The following is a 17,342-nucleotide window of genomic DNA, read 5'->3' on the forward strand; positions in this document are numbered from 1 at the left end:
ATCTTCTGTTTTCTTTGACCCAGGTGATGAAATGGAACTGAAGTGGATGGTAGCTGAGCTTCCACCAAATGTGTACATGCTTCTATCAACACTCCCTGGCAAGGTAAATCATCTCCCCCCTCCCTCCCGAAAAAAAGAAAAAAGCCCACATTATTCATTGTGGCCATCTTTATTGAATACCCGTTTTGCGAGTTCTGAGTGACAGTGTTTAGTTAGCTTGTGCTCTCCATGGTAAGGTGCAAAGAGCAATGTAACCCAAGTGTTGTAAGAAAACAAGAAATGGAAGTGTTCTATGTTTGACAAAGGTAGAAAATAGAACAGAAATACAAGTGACTAAATTGCTTCAAGTCAAGTAAATATGTGTATGTGCATACAACAGCATTTGATATGACATTGCAACAATTTCAATGTAATGAGTGGCATCATAAACTTCGGCAAACTTTTCCTAAGCTGTCACTATTCTTGCTGTTACCATGCAGAAGAATGATGCCTAAAGATATTTCATTTCTCTATTAATGGAATGTTACACACGGAAGAATTCAGTTTGGTCTAGAAGAGACTTCATTTGCTTAGCAATACACATTTTTTTTTTCTTTTCTTTGTTTAATTATACAGGAGGAATACCCATTACTCAGGCAAGGGCCCTAATACAACTGTAATATTAAAGGTCAGGCCCTTTTATGTGCAAAGTAGCTTCATATACATATTTTTCAGGCACTCTCTTCCATCCAGCTTGCATCCCTAATTGAATTAGTATGAAAAAAAAAAATAACAGCTAAAACCTAAGATAATATTATGTGTATAATTCCTGTCCCCAGGCCCAAGACAAGGTGCTGGAGTTCTGCTGGCCAACTTACAAGGTTGAACCGTTGAAGGATGAGGAGAAGCATGAGATCATCACAGGTTACATGAATCTCTACGGCAAGTCGCTGAACGCCGAACAGTCTGACCTCATCATCACCGCCCCTCAGAGCTCCAACCCACTCTACCTCAAGGCTCTACTGGATGAGGTAATGACATGCACTGCTTGTGAGAGAAAAGGGGAGAGATCCAGAGAGAGAGAAAAAAAAATATAGTGGTGAAAGACATCTATGTGACTTTGAGCCCAGATCTGAAGACTTAAAACAGACGCTATCACTAGCTATAACTATCTATTATTTATTCAAATATTGAGATGTAGCAGTATATGACAAACCTTGAGAGAGAGATGACGGTAATCAGCAGCACACAAGACATTTTTTCTGACAGTGAACAATAATCAAGCTACCATCACCACTAAACGATTAGAAGGAATCAATAAGAGTGATAACTTAAATGTGTCAGAATTCCTTTCTTGAAGAAACTTCTTTATCTACATAAGTTTCTTTGGAACCAATTCATGAATACAGGAGTAAACATATAGGTAATATGCCCACTCATAACAAAAGATGGATATTAGATTGGTATACACCATGGATAGATAAAAGGACATTTATGTAGAGAGGACAAGGTAGAAGGCATGACAAGTAACGTAAGGAGTATGTAAATGAAAGGGTTAGACAAGTTTGTAAAGGAAAGGGTTGTGTAAGGGAGGAGGATAGATGAAAAGGAAAACATGGACAAAGAGAAGAGACAAAGATGTTGGTAGAAAATGTAAAGACTGCTTGTGACAAAGCCTAAAAAAGCAAAACTCTAAACCTGTGAAATCGACGAACAGGATGTGCATGACATAATCTGATTCTGATTCTGATTCTGATTTTATTTCTGAATTTCTTCTTCATACATAATCTGGCAAAATACTTCAGAAAAGGAGAAGAAGACACAAAAAGAAAGTAGTAGGGTATGAAGGACGAGTGTTTCCATTGAAAAATCCGGACTGTACACCAAAAATTTCAAATATTCTCCCTCTTTTTCTCTTTCAATTTTGACAAGGTGCGTATCTATGGCAGCTTCAATCAGCTGACCACTGCCATCAAGTCCTACCTGGCAGCCGACAATCCTGGGAAGCTGTTTGGGAAGATTCTGGAGCGTATGGAGGATGACTTTGAGAAAGGCAGCCTCTCTCGGTAAACCAGATTAGTTTCCAGACACATTGATGATATTTTTCCTTGCCAAAGAAGGCACTTCTTTAGTTTTGGTCCTTCGTTGTATTCAAAAAGCTATTCATACATTATGATATTTTTGTTGTTGTTGTTGTTCAAGCATGGTATATGTTAATTTTTACTCTCTTTTGCATTCTTTGAATACCATTACTTATTTCCTGTTGCCAATTTGTTTTTATTTTGTTTAAGTTTTATTTCATCATCATTGTTTACAGTTCGGGTTTGTTTTGTTGTTTTTGTTTCATTTCCAAATCTTTTTGTTATTTGAAATGCTTTTGCCATTGTTTGATTTGGTTTATTGCACTTGTTCTGTTCATTCTTGGGTTCTGCATGTTGGTTGCTATGGCAACTGTAGACCAAATTTGGTGCGAGATACCACCACGGCCATCTGGTGTTCTCACCGAGGGATGAGTGAGAACGAGCTGCTCACTCTGCTGGATGTAAGTCAGTTTGAATCCATGTCTCTGTCTGTGTTTCGATTTCGAGTAGAGCAAACTGTGCTGAGTAATGCATACTGTGACATATTGCACCACATTTTGCAGTAGTGGCATGGTGCGGCATTACTGTTCAGGGAGCGTTCAGTCTCCTGTGTTGAGGCAGACTTTCAGAGGTACCCTTGGGGAATGCTCTGCTTGTGCCCATTAACATTTTCTACAAACCTATCAAGATTTCATGGAACATATAGGGGAATTTTAGCACATATACCTTCACAATGTACATCCTGTGTCATGCATCAAATTCTACTGATGTGCTGTCTAGCGAACTTCAGTTATTGAGACTGAATTCATTCTATGTGTAACACAAATTGCACCTTTGTCTCATGGAGGAATGGAATGCAAAAAGCCCCCAAATCCTTTGTTCTATTGACAGCTACATGTGCATGTAGTATTCTTGCTTAATTCCCAGTGCTACGTGTATTAACTAACACTGCTGATCATTGTTTGTTGTGAGGTTGAGAAAATACGGTGCTGTCACTCTACATTACATGAGAATGAAGAAAGTGTTTGAATGAGTGTGAATACAAAAACATATAATTGTTATTTCCAATTGTTTTTGTTTTAATTAGGGTCATCGTCAAAAAGAGAAAAATTAAATCTGTTCAATGTTACTTCATGTGTTAGATGAATAATTTTGAAGATATCATGATTATCACATACATTGTAATTATTTTTTTTTCCTGCAGATTCAATCTGAAATATCTCAAGTTTATAAAAACGTGTATATAAGTTTTTGCATTTAAATTCTTCATAGAAATTCATTGGCCAATCTGAGAACACCTCCATTTAACAATGATTCTAGTTTTTGAACAATTTTTAACTGTCAGTAGTGTCCTACACACTACCAGTTATTTTTGCATACAAACAAAGCAATAAAAACAAAAGCATATTACGTGTATGTCCTTGTCAGTGGCGGATCCAGGGGGGGCGCAACCGGCACACGCCCCCCCCCCCTTTATTTTTCGTAAAAAACAAAATAAATAAAAAGAAAAACAATGAAATGAAACCCGGAAGTGGCACCAGAAATATTAGTCACGCCCCCCCTTTACAGAATTCCTGGATCTGCCCCTGCTTGTGGTGTCCCATAGTGAAATTGAATTCCTTCTCTCCTGACCCTTTAGGTTCCAGGCTTTGTCTGGTCGCCATTCTATCTGTCGCTGGAAGAGAACCTCATCAATCGTAATGGTCTCGTCAACTTCTTCCACGACCACCTGCGTCAGGCGGTGGAGAGCCGATACCTGCCCACTCCTGAGGACAAGCGCCAGTGCTACCTGCGCCTGGCCAACTTTTTCAACGCCCAGGACATAGACGACAGATATGTGAGTACAGAGGCACCTCGGTTGTAAATAGCTGCTTTTGACCACTGAGATTTCCATGCTATATTGGGTATCTCCTTTAAATCAGGTGTAAAATCAAAAGAATAAAAGAGAAATGGGACCTGACAAAAGAAACTCAAAATACATCTGTATCAGGTATGTTATCACTTTCTCTGACCTCATCATACCAAGTTTCAGTGTGTTAGAGCTGAAGAGTTTGTTTGTTTGTTTGTTTGTTTGTTTTTATATATGTGTGTGTGTGTGTGTGTGTGTGTGTGTCATTGATTGGCTGACAGGCAAATTTCCATATGGTTGTATGTCACTATTCTAATAACAGGTGTACAATGCTTTCCAGTTACAGTATATGTAAAGATATAAAGTGGTGAGCTTTTTTACTTGGTAGTGTGTTTGCTGTAAACCTTACTAGCCATGTTCAGACGTCGGAGTAAAATTTTATGGCGCAGCAATTAGAATAGGAAAGAAACTCTGACCAATTTACCATGGCCTTCACGCGCATCACCGTGGAGGGTAGGTGTAACTTCCGGGAGTGGTAATGACGCGCACATCGACCATACCATTGTTTTTTACCAGCAGCATTTATCTTCTCTATTCTTGTCGATGAGAATTTATGAGCGCTAGCTTCTCCATCGTGATCGACTAGTTTAGAATTGTACCTCACGCGCACATGTACTCGTATTTGACTCCGGAAGTTTTACCTAGGTCGTATAAGGTTTGTAAGGTCATAGATACTCCAAGGGCTTGTCTGCACGGGCAATTTACTCCGACCGGCTAGTCGTGGTAGTGAGATACTCCTGAAAAAACTCAGGAGTATCTTGGTTGGAGGAAGAGGTCATGGTATGTTCCCCCGACCGTAGGAAGTTACCACGACCTTGTTCAGAAGGGCACTACTCCGACCTTTCCTCCGACTTTCCTCCAACCAAACTTCCTCCGACCCTTCCTCCGAAGTTACTCCGACCAAAACTGCCTCCGTTTGAACTGTTTTCTCCAATTGGCATGCACACATGAGTGCTTTGGGGCTGCCATTTGGCACAGACTTCTGGATTTCCCAAACTAATTGCCAACAGTATAGAAATTACCTAGTCCCCCTGATTTTACCATGGCCTTCCCCTGGGACTGATGCACATTACTATAGTATATTCCTATAAAGTAGACTGGCTAAGCTGTAATCCACTCAAGTTTGGATGGGTTAATGTACATCAATGTTATTTCTAAGTTACTATTGTTATACCATTACTGTTGTGTGTGTATTTGATGTTTGTTGTCTCTTCATACAAGCCACTCTTAACCCGTTTAGGATGGGCTGATTTGGCTACAACATGCATTTCCCATAGACACCTGCCCTAGTATACTCGGGACTCGTCCTCAATGGGTTAAGAGACAAAAGAGTAGAACTTCCTGTTAAGTAAAGCATTAAGGTTGATATCATCTATTGAACCCGTTGAGGACGAGTACTGAGTATACTCGGGTAAGTGTCTATGGGAAATGCGTACAGTTGTCACAAATCAGCCTATCCTCAATGGGTCATTAAAGTGTCGTCATGTATTTCAATCTGTCTGTGATGCATCAATTTCCTGCCCTCCCCCCCCCCCCCCCCCCCCACCCTCCAGGCGGATGAGGTACCCTTCCTCCTGGCCCAAGCTGGAGAACTGACCCGTCTCCGTGGCACCATCCTCAACATTGAGGTTTTCCAGCGTCTGATGAGCACCGAGGAAGGCAAATTTCAGCTCATCAAATCATGGCGACTGGTATGTGCTTCTCTATATCCTCCTTTTCCTATCGTACTACAAGAAAATGAACCAGAATATACACTTTTTCTTTTTTGATGTTTAGTGTGTATGTGTATCAAGGTACATAAAAAAGGTAAATAAATGAATCAATGAATGACTTAATGAATCCGTAAATCATAAATCTATCAAACACAGTCAATAGTTTCACTCTTCACTTCCTTGAGACTGTTACCTGCGCACCTTGGCATAAGAGGAAAATATTGTCATGCAGTTATGATTAGAAAGAGTTCTACACTTTTTTGTGGCAGGGGAGGGAGAAGACTTACAGATTTATCATTGATTGACACATAGTTAGCATTAATGTGGTTGGTGCATATGTCATAAGAAATGTTTGAATGCACATATGTGTGTTATTTGCAAATTGCATACAGATTTTTTTTTTTTTTTTTTTTAATGAGATTCAAATCCTCCTATCATTTTTGAGTATCAAGAAACTTTTTTGTCCGGAAAAGAATTTTCTACTTTAAAATCTCATGTCTGTTTCGTGATATGGGCTTTATTTACAAATTTGCAAGAGTTGTTTTTGTTTACAAGTCTTTGTAGTAGATCGCCTAGCTATTGTGGAGTTGGGAACAATTTTTGCTACAAAAGTGTACATTAACAAAAATAGACAAGAGAAAGCTGTGCTAACAATCAGTCTCCATAAATTTTAAGCTTTTTGCACTGGGCCTGTTGAAGAAATTCTGTTTTTTCAACGATTTCTTTGATGAGGCATTTTTTTTTCTTTGTTATACAAACTCCTGTGCAAACTCTATTGTCTAATTCTGCCTACTGTGCATTATTCCTCTCCATATGAATTTGGTCAAGCATGAAAGTCAAGAAAATTTCCACACCACAAAACATTTCTTTATTTTAACAGCATTGCTTTACAGTCAGAATAAAGATTCCCCTTCTTAAAATTTTCCTTTGCATTTTGTCCTGGGTTTTATCTTTAAAAGCTTGGTGGGTTTGAACCCGTGGAGCAGGCCTATCTTGACGTTCTGAGCCGATCCGAGGAGTGGGAGAAAAGTCGGAGCAAGGTTCGCCTCATCCAGCTTATGGCAGTCTTCTTCACCACGCTGGGTCTGTTGAGGGGGGCAAGGTAAGGGGGACTCTTCTTCTGTCTCAGGGTCAGTGGCTAGCACTACTTCAACCCGTTGAGGATGAGTCCCAAGTAATACTAGGGTAGGTGTCTATGGGAAATGTATATTGTAGCAAAATCAGTCCGTCCTCAGAGGTTTTAGAAGAAGTAGGAGCGCACTCCAGGACATGAATACTCGGAATTATAGGAAAAGCACCGCAACTTCTTACAGAATATCATGGATCTGATTTAGAAAACACTCTGAAATCATTCATTGGCAATTTTACTGATGAGTGCACTTTAAGCAGGTTGGGAGCAACCACCAAAATTTAGTTGCCATGACAACTAACAGTTGTTGCGATTTGAATTTGATGTGGTGCTCTTTGGACGTGGGTCCCCTTGATACGTAAATATCATTCATATTGTTGTGTATTTTCATGGCAACATTTTATGCTTCTCAGGAGATATTTTCATACTGTCCATGTCAGAAGAGAGAGAAAGAAAAGAAAAAAAGGGAAAAACCACCACAAAAAAACCTCCTCGGATGAAGTGTGTTGTGTCTGGTAAAGCTACATAATTGTACCTTAAGGCATGTAATCACTGTATTGTTTCTTTCTCTCTGTTGGAGCTGTTTTGAGTGCAAACTTCTGGTACAGTATATCTTACAATATTCTGAGTAGTACATGGATGGAGAAGAACAAATTCCTATGATGCTGATTGATTTGTAATCCCTACAGGGCACTCTGGTTACAACGCACACAGTGCCACTGATATTAAAAAAAAAAAATCCTTTTAATGCAAGGAAATAGACATGCAGCTCACACAGTTATAATTACCAACATCTAATACAGAATACTGTTATGACAAACTTTCTTTACAAGGAAATAAACATTCAGGTCACACAATTACTATCCTATCATCTATTGCAAAACTTCATTTGATAGTTACAATGAAATATCAGCATACCTGAAGAAATCTACCTGAGCTTCCAGAGACACTTTGTTATAACAGGAGTCGCCTGTATTACATTTTATGAATTACTTCACTGTGGTGTATTTTGTCTTCCATCAGAGTGTTAAACGAGCGTCTGCTGAAAGAGATGGAGCTCCAGTACCTCGTGGAGCACTCCACCGTGGTCCAACATCACTTCCACTACAACACCAAGCACCGGTGTAACCACCCTGTCGTCATTGATGTAAGTATTATAATTATGTGACCCTGCACCTCAAAACAAACAAAAAGTCGCCAGACATGAATTTTTAGTTAAGACCATATTCTGAAAGAGGAGACTTTAAGCTTTCAAATGAAGTATAACTCAAATCAAATGGACTCTCCTAACCTATCAAAATATTGGAAAGAAAGCACAAACTCAGGGAAAGTGTAAACTGAGAAAAGAGACTCTGAACTACAGTGTCTATTCAAGCGCTTAATCTTTACCAAACCGTGCTGGCTGTGCGATGAATGGGACAAAAAACAGGAAGTAAACCACCAGAGTAACAACAATGAAGAGATTATCAGATTAAACTGAAATTAAGCATGCCTCATTAACACATTCTGTCCATAATTAATGCCAACTTTCAAAACAGTAGCACTATCCTTTCAAAAGTTATAGAGTTGAAAGTGTAGAGTGTGGACAAGGTTTTTCAGAAATGAAAAAGGGATTCTAAAGACACACCTAATCACACTATTCTACCAAAAATGTTCGAGATAAACTGCTAAAAAAACACACTTTCCTGCCCGTTTTATAATACCAAATTTTAGCATAATGTAAAAGAAGACTCGCTCTTTCAGAAAATATGAAAAAGTCAAGTTCGGCTAGGTTGACCCATTTCACTTATTTTCAGTCCTCACGCAAAATCAGTGTGTGCGACTTTATGTTCGTTTTGAGGTGCACGGTCACATATGTCCTTAACTCTTTCAGTACGAGAGACTATGGACATTGTATGCATTGCTTCAGGGCTTTCTGTGCCAATCAGCACTCAAAGCACACAGAGTTACTGTAAAACGAGAAATTTTCGCGTGCATTTTAATTTCGCGAATTTCGCGAGCGCCAAAATTCGCGAAATTAAAATGCACGCAAAAGTTTTTGTCTACACTACATGCATTGAATGCCACTGGCAATTCGCGAAAATTTCATGCCGCGAAAAAGGCTGTCAGCTCCAATTCGCGAAAATTTCATGCCGCGAATATATCATGTTTTACAGTAAGTGTTTTTTAGAAATGCCTGATAAATCATCCGCATGTTATTAATTCTTGTTTGCCATGATGGTAACTTGGGACTTAAAGCTTAACCATAGGTACTCTTTAACATCTTATTAAAAGAACCTAACCCGACATTACACTGAGTATATATGAGGTACATTTGCAATTACAAAGCGCTGAAACACATCATATGTGACCCGCTACAACAAAAGGATCCTAAAGTCGCTGACGGGTGAGCCAAGAAAATCAAGTTTGAAGTCAGATCACCCAAATCTGTCAAAACGTTTGGATTTCTGTTTTAACATAATTTTCATCTGCCGAAATTTCGAAGCTAAATGATCACAGGAAAGGCCTGAAAATAGCATTTTTCTGGGCCATGATTGGCTCGCCCGTCAGCGACTTTAGGATCCTTTTGTTGTAGCGGGTCACATAATTATGTACTTACACCAGACATGGCAAGAAACCTTACATTGATTTAAGTGTGCGTTGATGAAGACTGTGTATCGTAATTGTGAGTGAGTGTAGGGAGTGGAGGAGATTGGATTATCAAGAGGGGTCGGAATTCTGGAGACGGTTTTATGACAACACCCTCGACTCCTAAGCACAGACTGGAGATAAGACTGAGTCTTTCCATGTCTCACACCCACAGGTCCTCATTGAGCTGGGAAACGTGTGCATCAAGCAGGGAAACCTGGAAGCAGCTGACAAACACCTGGAGGACGCCCTCACGAGGCTGACGAAGATCAAGACGCCAGAGCAGAAACTGCAGCTAGTGAAAACCTTGATAAGTTTGGGGTGAGTTCATTCTCTGGATGTGAAAACTTGGTGACAGTAGCTGTAGAAATGAAAAGGCAAAGACAATGAAAGATCCAGTATCTTCACCATTACAATGTATCATTAAGATGTCAATCAAATTACAGGGATGGTACAGTTTCCATCAAGATGGGCATTTACATACAATGTAGGTTTCCAATGATTTTTATGATGACTTTTTGAGATAATGAGAAACTTCATATGGACTGTTAAAGTACATATATTTGTAAGAGGAATTCAAAGTTTATTTGAAGAAAATTGGTTTTGAAATGGCTGAGATATCCAAAACAAAGTGATCCTAGTAAAAAGATGGGCCCCACCTTTTATTAGGAGCGCTTTGTTTACTTTGTTGTGAGTATCACAGCCATTAACCGATTTACATCAAATAAACTGAATTCCTCTTAGAATTGTCTGAAGTAGTTTTCAGGTGTCTTGCAAGAAGTTAAAAGCTGAATTTTCACATTAACCAATACTACATTTGTACATCTGTATACTATGCCTTTAAGACCATTAAACGGTGTTGTAGTTTTTTTGTCCAAACTATGCATGCCTTTCACCAGAGGATATCTTCTTTTGTACAGATTCATCTGTGACATCAAACTAAAACTAGAACCATCGGACAGTATTTTTATTTTTCAGTGGCTCCCTGACACTTGATTCTCTGCATTTTTAGTATCCACTTTTAAATCGCATGTTTCTATCTTTTCCTCCCCCCCCCCCAAAAAAAAATAAATAAATAAATAAATAAAAAAAATAAAAATCTGCTACAGAGCAGTGAAGCGCAAACAAGGTCAAGCTGAACTTGCTAAGAAGATTTTGCAGAAAGCCTTTTCTGTGTCCATTGAGGTCGTAGGTCATGACCACCACTACACAGCAGCTCTGGTGGGACAGGTAAGTTTACAAATTTCACCTTTCTATCACTATTGGTGGAGATTGTGTTTCTTATGGTTACAAGTAAAGCCAGTAAAGAGAAACTTTGCCTCATTCACATTAGTGTAGTGTTTGGTGAGTGCTATCAGGAGTCTTAGGGGCATCAAAACAGCAATGAACTTGAATGAGTATTTGGGATCTCAGAATTACTCCAAAGCAACTCATTATCTGTGCAAATTGCAACAGCCAGACAAGTTATTTGGTAAATCTTTAAATGTTTAGCAAGGTAATATCAAATGGTGGAAGATGAAATTGGAGCCCTTCTGAGAGCTGTGTTTACCGTAACCCCAAAGACAAAACAAAAACAAATTGTCAGAATACAAGCCGCATATAATTATGTAGTCTTGATCTCATACCAGAATGTTCTTATAGCGTGGTGTCTGTTCCCATCTCCACTTTAACAGCTTGGTGAGCTGTGCTACGACCAGAGTCGGCTGGAGGAGGCCAGTCTCTTCCACTGCTGGGACTTCCAGCAGACTAGCAAGGAGACCGGCATGGACCACCCGCGACTGGCGGCCATCTTGAACAACCTGGGTCTCGTCCAGGATGACCTCCACGACGCCTCGGCAGAGAACACTTTCAAGCTGGCCCTGGGCATCCTGCTGGAGGCTTATGGGAAGGATCATGTGGACGTTGCCATCATCAGGTGACTACTGTGGAGTTAAAGAGGGGGGAAAAAACAGGAAGAAAAAGGTTTCTCTCATGACTTTATGATTTGACTTGAGTGTTGGGCAAAGTGGGCAGATGAGAGAGGATATGATTATGATGGTATAAATGTGACCGTGCATCACAAAACGAACAAAAAGTCGAATGCAGTGGTTTTATGTGAGGACTGAAAATAGGTGAAATGGGTCAACCTAGCCAATCTTGAGTTTTTCATATTTTCTTAAAAAGCAAGTCTTCTTCTACATTATGTTAAAGTTTGGGAGCATAAAACAAACAGGAAACTATGTTTTTCGCAGTTTTTCTCAAACACTTTATTGTTGAACAGTGTGATTAGATGTTTCTTATAGAGTCCCCTTTTCATTTCTTAAAAACCCTGTACACACTCTTCACTTTCAATGACTGTTTAAGGGATAATACTACTGCGTTGAAAGTTGTCATTAATCATGGGCAAAATGTGTTGATAAAGCATGCCTAATTTCAGCTCAATCTGATAATCCCTTTATTATTACTCTGGTGGTTAACACCCTGTTTGTTTGTTTTTTGTCCCATTTATGGCGCAGCTAGCGTGGCTTGAAAAGATTAAGCGCTTGAATAGACTCTTTACTTCAGAGCCTCTTTTCTCAGTTCACACTTTTCCAGAGTGTGCGTTTTCTTTCCAGCATTTAGATAGGTTAGAAGAGTCCATTTGAATTGAGTTATACATCATTTAAAAGCTTAGAGTCTGCTCTTTTAGAATCTGCCCTTAACTAGAAATCCATGTCTGGTGACTTTTTGTTTGTTTTGTGGTGCACAGTCACAAATATTATGATGGTATAAGTCAACAAGTGTCTGAGCTGCAGGATATGCTCTGAAGGATTATTGGCAGAGGACTCTATATTTCTAATTGGGAAGGGGGGGGGGGGGGCAGTGGAAGGGGGCTGAGGTTGATCAAATTGCTTCCTCCCCTTTATTTCTAACATAGCAGTTTTCAAAGGAATTATGTGGAAATGCTTTCCTTAAAGGGGATGGCTAGTAACTGATCAGTGGGAATGCTGGGGATGATCGTTCCAATTCTTGTGGGATTCATTTAAGAGTACATTATATATCTATTGTTGTGTGAAAATTATTTGCTTCAGAACGGTCTCATATTCAAGTAATGTGCAGTTTAATGCCCCATCACTGTACAGGCATGCTAACCTGGAAACATTAAACTGCACATTACTTGAATATGAGACCATTCTGAAGCAAATAATTTTCACACAACAATACAGTGGTGTAGATATATAATGTACTCTTAAATTAATCCTACAAGAATTGGAACAATCATCCCCCAGCATTCCCACTGATTCCCACTGATCAGATCAGTTACTAGCCATCCCCTTTAACGGCCTACTTTTATAACCTTTCAATTCCTTCCCTGTTTTTGTACTGGTTTGCGGTTGTTAAAACCTGCATTGAATGTAGGTGTGTGTTTGTATCATTTGGTTTGCAATAGACTTCAAATAACAAGCAAAAAGAATGAATCCACCCAATTTCAAGTCAGATTTATCACTGAATTTACTGTCTGTTCTACATAAAAATATGACTCTTGACAAACCTGTCTTTGCACTTGATTGCATGTTGTTTGTTTGTTTATTGGGCGAAGGGTTGCTATATTTTTTTTTTCTTTCTTTCTTTTTCAGAAAGGGTTTAGCTTTGTTTGGGAAAAAAAAAAGAATTGGGAAATATTTTATTATCATGGCCTTCTCCTTTTTTCTTCAGGTACAACCTTGGAGCAAGATTCTTTGGCAACAACTACCTGCAGAGAGCCAAATATCAGCTCCAGGAGGCTCATCGTATCTTTGAGCTCTTCCTGGGAGAGGAACACTCATCCACAGTGGAAGCCAAGAAAGCTTACAAGATGGTTGAACAGCTCAGTGCTTAGTCCCACAAATACAGTACATTCACGTGCTGCCTGTGAGCTAGGTAACATGCCAGGGATGTGTCGTGTAGATTATGCGTGCATTAGTGATGAAAGGTATTTGAACAATTTTGTCATTCTCTATCTTTTCTTTGTCTGTATACAGAGCTGCCAACTGTTGGAAGCACCAATCATTACTCAGCACCTTTAAAATTAAGTTTGTTTGTTTTTTCACTCGGCACCTTCAAAATTCATATTTTTTCAAATGTCCCCCTCTTCAACTCTGTCAAAACCTGATTATGTCTGAATGCAGCAGGGAATACATATCACGATGAAGATATTGTTGCTCCAAATTAATTTCTAAAACATTACATTAGCTCATCATCTCATCTACAATGGTTGTATCATCATCATTATACTTTAGACCTGTCATTTCAGAACATGAACATTTTGGTTGCAAAGACATCACTTTCTTTGTCACCAAATGCAAGAGTATCTTGGTAGCAAGGCTAGGCTGAAACTCTGTGAAGTTTTTTCTCACTAGACTGAAGATGCTCTCATCTACAGCATTGCTACAAGGAATGCAGATGATTGCTATCATGAGCTAAATAGGCAAGGTACACATTCCTCTGTTCAGAAGTTGATTTATCCTTTAACTTTGAGATCTTCACCCACATGTCATCAGCTCTTTCCTTTGGATGCATGTTCACACCAGAGAGATCATCCAATCGATGGTGAGCAAACACGCATTGGATCGGATCCCTCTTGTCTTCCTACAATTGAAATCTGGTCAGTGGAGAAGGTACACTGACTCAAACTTGGTCTTGAGCCTCTTCCTTGGGTGTGCAACGCTTGCTTGTCTGAGAATCTCATTCAGACCTTTCAACAGAACATTTTGAATTCGGAGGAAAGAATTTGAATTTTCATCATTTTAGCTCCTGTTTTAACAGGAGTTTCTTTTTTATGTAGATAACTCCACTACACTGTACATGCTCCTACATGTATGGAAAATGCTTCGTCTGTCCTACTTTTAAGCCAAATCAACCCTATTTTTTCAGTGAGAAAAGTTGGGAGGTCCGCCTCATTGGTGATTGATAACCTCTTTAAAATATAGTCCTCGCGGAGGAAAAGGAATCAGTATTTTGAGAAATTAAACTTCTCTTGAAGCAAGTAAGGCGGCAATGTCATGACCAACGATCTTAAGCTCCTTGTGTTTCTTCTGCTTACTCACATCTTTGTAGATGTGATTCTACAGAAAGTCAAAAATGCAGTGGTTGTTGGCTTGACAAAGTGCAGTAATATTTCTTTCGGTAAGTCCTGATGTTTCCCGCATATAGATGGTGAAGTTTGGATCCATCTTCTTGGGGCCATATTCTGAGGACGTAATTTGGATTTAACCAACACTTAATTATGGTATTCTAAGAACTTGATTTTAAAGTAGGGGGTATATTAACTACTGTACCCTAGGAACAAGCGTTTTGGCTGGAAAGTTGTGCATAAAAAGTAAAGAGTAAAAGGGAAATGATAATCCGTAGGCATATATTCATGCAAATTACCAAATCATGGTACATTGTCTTTGCATACATTTAAAGAATTTTAAAAAGTGTATTATGGTATTTTGCGTGCATGCATCAGCTTGCATTTAGACTAAAACCTCTTTAATCGTAACATGTATTTACACTTCTTCATACGGCCTATGCCAGAGTGCTTAAATTTTGATAATGCACATTCTAATGCTGATATCACAATTTGAGGAATGCTCACCTCTGTCTTCTACTCGACCTGTTGCCAAGCCAAGCAAACTAGAGACTGCATCCTCCTCTGATGACAAGGTGTGCGCCCCGGGTTTGAAGAACGATGTACTTGGCATAGATGCTCTACTCAAAGATTCTGTATCAGGCTTCTCCGTGGGTTTTACCATATCGACCCCACCTTCTATGGCATCAAGGGCACTCTGTCCGATGAAGTCGAGGAACCGCTCTTCCCAAAGTGGCAGCCAGGAGATTCCTCACCTCCGCCGGTCGCATTTGCTACTCTCTTCCTCTGGGCATAGTTCTTTTTTGCCTTTGCCTTCAAATTGTTCAGCTTTGTCTTTAACTCTTCCACAGTTCGCCTTGAATTTGACACAAGGATGATGGTATCAGTGATATTTTGCCATGCCACTTGCTTCATGTGCCAGGTTAGATTGGCATTCAACGCTCCTTGCATTACTGCTTTCCTTGAGAACAATTCCATGATGAACACTTCAATTTCTTCCACTGTGAAGTTGTCATTTCGCTTTTGCTTGTCGTCCTTGTTGGTCTTTTGTAAAGACTTCGGCATTGTCAGTATTTTCGTTCGGACATACGACAACAATGAAGAAATGTGTACCATTGGTAATAATGACAACAAGGTGGGATGAATAATGTACATGCTGGTGAAAGGTTGTAAACACAGGGGTAGGGAGCGTGCATTTAGGACATAATGTGCACGTAATCATGTTCTTGGCGTATAACGATGTGTGTGATTGGCTGGAATAACATTTAGATGGGAGGTACCTAAAATAATTGTAGGGGACTTCATTCTAATTACATCCTCAGAATACCAATTTTGTGCATTCCACTCCTAATGCCAATGTAACACAGACCTGTAACAACTGAAATTGATCATATTTGCAGGTTTAATTGACTTACATTAGTAAGCATTTTTTTCTATCATGGCTGGTATCCATCTGCCAAGTACAGGTGCATCCTCTGCCTAGCTAAACCTTACTTTCATATGATAATATTCATAAACAATTACTAATGGTATTCTTATACACACTAACTAAGAACATTATTTCTTCCAAGCATTTGCAAAGAAAAAGAAATAATCATTGACAAACAATATACAACAGTCTAATCTTTTATCAAATATTAAATAGAGAAAAAAATGTGCATCAAAACTCATCTGATTAATAGCTTGAGCAGAGGTTTCTCTACAAGTTCTATTCCTCGATTAATCAAAATCTACGTATCTCTAAACCGCAACATAACTTTTTAGAATGCATGATTAGTAATTTAATTTTTATGTTAATAATTATGCTTTCCTTTTGTCACAATTTTTTACAATATGAAGAATTGTCAAAACCAGTTGTAGAAAATTATTAAAATGAGGACTAAATCTGGTAGAAGGGTACTCCAGTGAAAGCAAATTTGACACTCTCCTTTAAACTCACTTCTCTTTCTCTGCGGAGAGGCATTGGTCTCCATCTCATCACTGTTCTCCCCGGGGAGAGCTGGCTGTTGTGAAGGCCAGTCACATTTGGTGTAGTCCTTCTGGTTTTTGTTGCCGAGCTGGTGGCTCATGATGCAGTACTTGCAGTCTTTTGTGTAAACACTGGCAGCTCTTGGTGCAGTGTTGGTGGCCTTTTGTTTAGCACCAGTGGCTCCTGGTGCAGTGCTGGTGGCTCTTGGTGTACAGCACTGGTAGTTTTTCTTGCAGCACTTTTAGACTTTTTGTGTAGCACTGGTAGCTCTTGGTGTATCATCGGTGACCTTTTGTGTAGCACTGGAGCTATTGGTGCTACTCCATGGTCTTTAGTGTACAGTGTAGCACTGGTGGCCTGTTACACACTGGTGTGTTTTGGTACATTGGTTTAGCAATGATGTAGCTCTTGGTGCAGCACCTGTGGTCTTGTTGTAGCAGTTAAGTAGTAGTTCTTGGTGCAGAACTGGTGGTCTTTGTCTAGTACTGGTGGCTCCTAGTGCAGCACTGCTGGTCTTTTGTGTAGGACTGGTAGCTCGATCTTAGCGCAACACTGGTGGTCGTTGTATAGCATGTACTGGTACAAAGGGATCTAGAGCCCGTTGTGCAGTACAGGTGGCTTTTGTACAGCATTGGTGGATATTGGAGCAGTACTGACATTCTTCTTCAAGTTGCTTGATGCTTCCTGTCTAAAGTAGTGCCTGTGCAGTTCCCACTGCTCAATCAACCAATCTAGTGCTTTCTCTAATAACAGCCACCGAGTGCACACATGCTTGAGGGTGGCATGTTGCTCCAGTTCACACATCACTTGGAATTACCTGTACTCCTTCTGCCTCTTGCTCTATTTTTCCAGGAAGTAGTAGAT

At 39.5% G+C, this 17,342-nt stretch overlaps 1 protein-coding gene across 1 annotated transcript in view; it reads left to right on the forward strand.

The window, feature by feature from the left end:
- Positions 1 to 13,283, forward strand: part of LOC139717339 (uncharacterized) — a 66,910-nt gene extending 53,627 nt beyond the window's left edge. Inside the window, exons 24-35 of the mRNA XM_071628848.1 lie at positions 24 to 103; positions 819 to 1,010; positions 1,912 to 2,045; positions 2,437 to 2,521; positions 3,700 to 3,897; positions 5,523 to 5,660; positions 6,641 to 6,783; positions 7,834 to 7,957; positions 9,614 to 9,759; positions 10,548 to 10,668; positions 11,112 to 11,353; positions 13,114 to 13,283. Coding sequence (XP_071484949.1) covers positions 24 to 103; positions 819 to 1,010; positions 1,912 to 2,045; positions 2,437 to 2,521; positions 3,700 to 3,897; positions 5,523 to 5,660; positions 6,641 to 6,783; positions 7,834 to 7,957; positions 9,614 to 9,759; positions 10,548 to 10,668; positions 11,112 to 11,353; positions 13,114 to 13,276 — 1,766 coding nt within the window. The 3' untranslated portion in view covers positions 13,277 to 13,283. The remainder of the gene's footprint in view (positions 1 to 23; positions 104 to 818; positions 1,011 to 1,911; positions 2,046 to 2,436; positions 2,522 to 3,699; positions 3,898 to 5,522; positions 5,661 to 6,640; positions 6,784 to 7,833; positions 7,958 to 9,613; positions 9,760 to 10,547; positions 10,669 to 11,111; positions 11,354 to 13,113) is intronic.
- Positions 13,284 to 17,342: the final 4,059 nt, after the last annotated feature.

This window comes from Diadema antillarum, unplaced genomic scaffold (genome assembly GCF_040938485.1).
Source record: "Diadema antillarum isolate AM-2024a unplaced genomic scaffold, OU_Dant_1.0 scf00000007, whole genome shotgun sequence".
NCBI lineage: Eukaryota > Metazoa > Echinodermata > Echinoidea > Diadematoida > Diadematidae > Diadema > Diadema antillarum.